At 41.5% G+C, this 2386-nt stretch overlaps 1 protein-coding gene across 1 annotated transcript in view; it reads right to left on the reverse strand.

The window, feature by feature from the left end:
- Nucleotides 1–2159, reverse strand: part of megf6a (multiple EGF-like-domains 6a) — a 38438-nt gene extending 36279 nt beyond the window's left edge. The window contains exon 1 of the mRNA XM_080853508.1: nt 1853–2159. Coding sequence (XP_080709634.1) covers nt 1853–2015 — 163 coding nt within the window. The 5' untranslated portion in view covers nt 2016–2159. The remainder of the gene's footprint in view (nt 1–1852) is intronic.
- Nucleotides 2160–2386: the final 227 nt, after the last annotated feature.

Genomic DNA, 2386 nt, shown 5'->3' on the forward strand with positions numbered 1-2386 from the left:
TAAGGCAGGATATTTACTGAACCCCTAGATCTCTATTACCTTCGAAAATAAAGTATTTTCTTTTTTTTTCTAAAGAAATCACTAGTGCAAGTTGTGCTTACGTGACTAAACTATATAGCATTAGACTCCAAACACAGACTGAGAGGACATGGTTCCCTTCGCACTGAAACTGGGTTTCACTGTTGGTTTTTGCCCAGACATCAAAGCACCCATCGGGGTGAGAAAACCAGACACTTGATGGGGGTCCCCCCAGACGTCTGTTTATTTATCCAGTTATACTTAGTCACGATTGACTGGTTGTGAACAAATTATGCAAATGAAAGCCGTTGATCATTCATTTCCATTGAATTCATTGCAAATCTCAATAGCAAATCTCAATAGCGCTCAAAAGCGTTGTCTTTTTTGTCAAAATTGCTTTAAAAGGGAAAAGACTGTCACACAAGGGGATAGCATAATACAGTATAAATGGAAAACGAATGCTATAGTAGAGTATGTTCTCCACAAAAGTAGAAACAACCTGTTGAGGCAACACAGCACCGTCTTTTCAGGGGCTATAAACTCACACATCTTGTGCCACTGAAGCACACGTCCGCTTGAGAGATAACAACGTGGACAACAAACACTTCAAAAGCATTCCCACATCTCATCACTGGCCAAGTTCAGCCCGCGGTGATTCATCAGACAATGTCACTCCACTGGTTCCCTCTTCCCCTCATACTGCTGACCTGAGTCAACTGAGGCAAGGATGCGCTGGCACTCTGACAGGTGAAAGGGCTGGAAATGTTCCAGAACATTCTTTGCTCCTTGGCGAGACTCTTATGGCATTATGTTAACACATTCTTTAGTGTTATCTCTGCACGCAGTGAGAGAGGAACATCAGAAGTTCTTAGGCCTGATTTTAAAATATTAGAACACAGAGGCTACGGTTCTGACCATACAGTGCTTTAACATCAAACACACAGCAATCTCTTCATTTGTACCGGTAACTTTATGCTTAATTTCTCTGTGCACTTTATAGGCATACAGAGATCAATCGTTGATGACACAATTGACTTTAATGATCTAATCATTTCAAATCCTTGTGTGTTTGCATTTTATGAGTATGTTGCTAAATATTATATGCGACATTACATTTATTCTCTATAAGCAATAAAAAACACAAAATATTCCTCTGTACTCTATTACACAGAAAATATTAACTTTAAAATTCTCCAACAACTTTAACAATGATGATTGATTGAGTGAACAACATGTAAAACCACTACTGTACATGCTTTAGCTGTGTACTGTACTCTGTCCAAAATCAAAGACTTCACATCCCATCTGGCTTTGCATACCTCTCCCTCTTTCTTTGCCTGCCTTTTACACCCCATCCCATCACAGGAGACACTGCCTCCCCTGCCAAAGCCCTGCAACATCAAATAGCAGCAGCAGCATCTGAGCCTTGCCGAGGGGGACCATTAGAGAACAGCACTACCACATTCCAGTGAGGAAACACCATTGACAAGCAATGAAGAAAGGTACGCCGCACTTTCCAAAACACTGGCTCAGCATGCTTGGTTTGGCGTGAGATGATGTTGTCAAACAGAGGAAAGATTTGTCCCTGGAGCCATGGCGATTAAGTTGTGTTTGCCTTTTAAAGATGTCAATAATACAATTAGCGTCTAAATGCTTTTTTTTTTTTACATTTCTTTCCAAGATTTCAAGAACTATGTGGTATAAAGGAGAACCACAACCTAAAGTGAAAACATCCTCTCTTGCCTCAAGTGTATTGGCTCCCTAACATTATATAACTAAACAGAGCACTATGAACAGCAAAAGATAGAGACCAGAAAGACCTGCTAACACTCACCTGGTCCCAGGTATCCCACATTGTATCCATTATAGCCATTGAAGCAAGTATAGCAATTTCTGCGTAAATAGCGGAACCGATTGTTTCCATCTACAAAATGTGGATCTAACAGGCTCCAAAAGCACAGGACAAGAAAACCACGAAGCCGCTTAAATAATACCATTGTGACGGAATACTAAGCTAAACTGAACTTACAGCTAGACATAGATTCACAAGTCAGAAGAAAACACGCACAAACAAAGGTAACCCAAGTGAAAAAAGTCACTTAAGGCATCTCAAACCTATATATCATTTTCATAACATTGCTTCTTCTCCATCTCTTTATCTAATTTTCCTCTCTCTCTCTCAGCTGTGACAGACATGTGCTGCTGGTTTGTTGTGGATTTCTCTTTCCCTCTTTCCAAAAGACCTCCCTCTCCTCCTCCTCCTTCTCCTCCTCCTCGCTGTCTCCCTGTCTCGTGTCTAGAGCACCAGAGCCCCTCCTTCCCTCCAACCACCTCCTCCACTCCCTCCTTCTCCCCCTCCCTCTCTTCC

Source organism: Sprattus sprattus (genome assembly GCF_963457725.1).
Source record: "Sprattus sprattus genome assembly, chromosome: 16".
Classification (NCBI taxonomy): domain Eukaryota; kingdom Metazoa; phylum Chordata; class Actinopteri; order Clupeiformes; family Clupeidae; genus Sprattus; species Sprattus sprattus.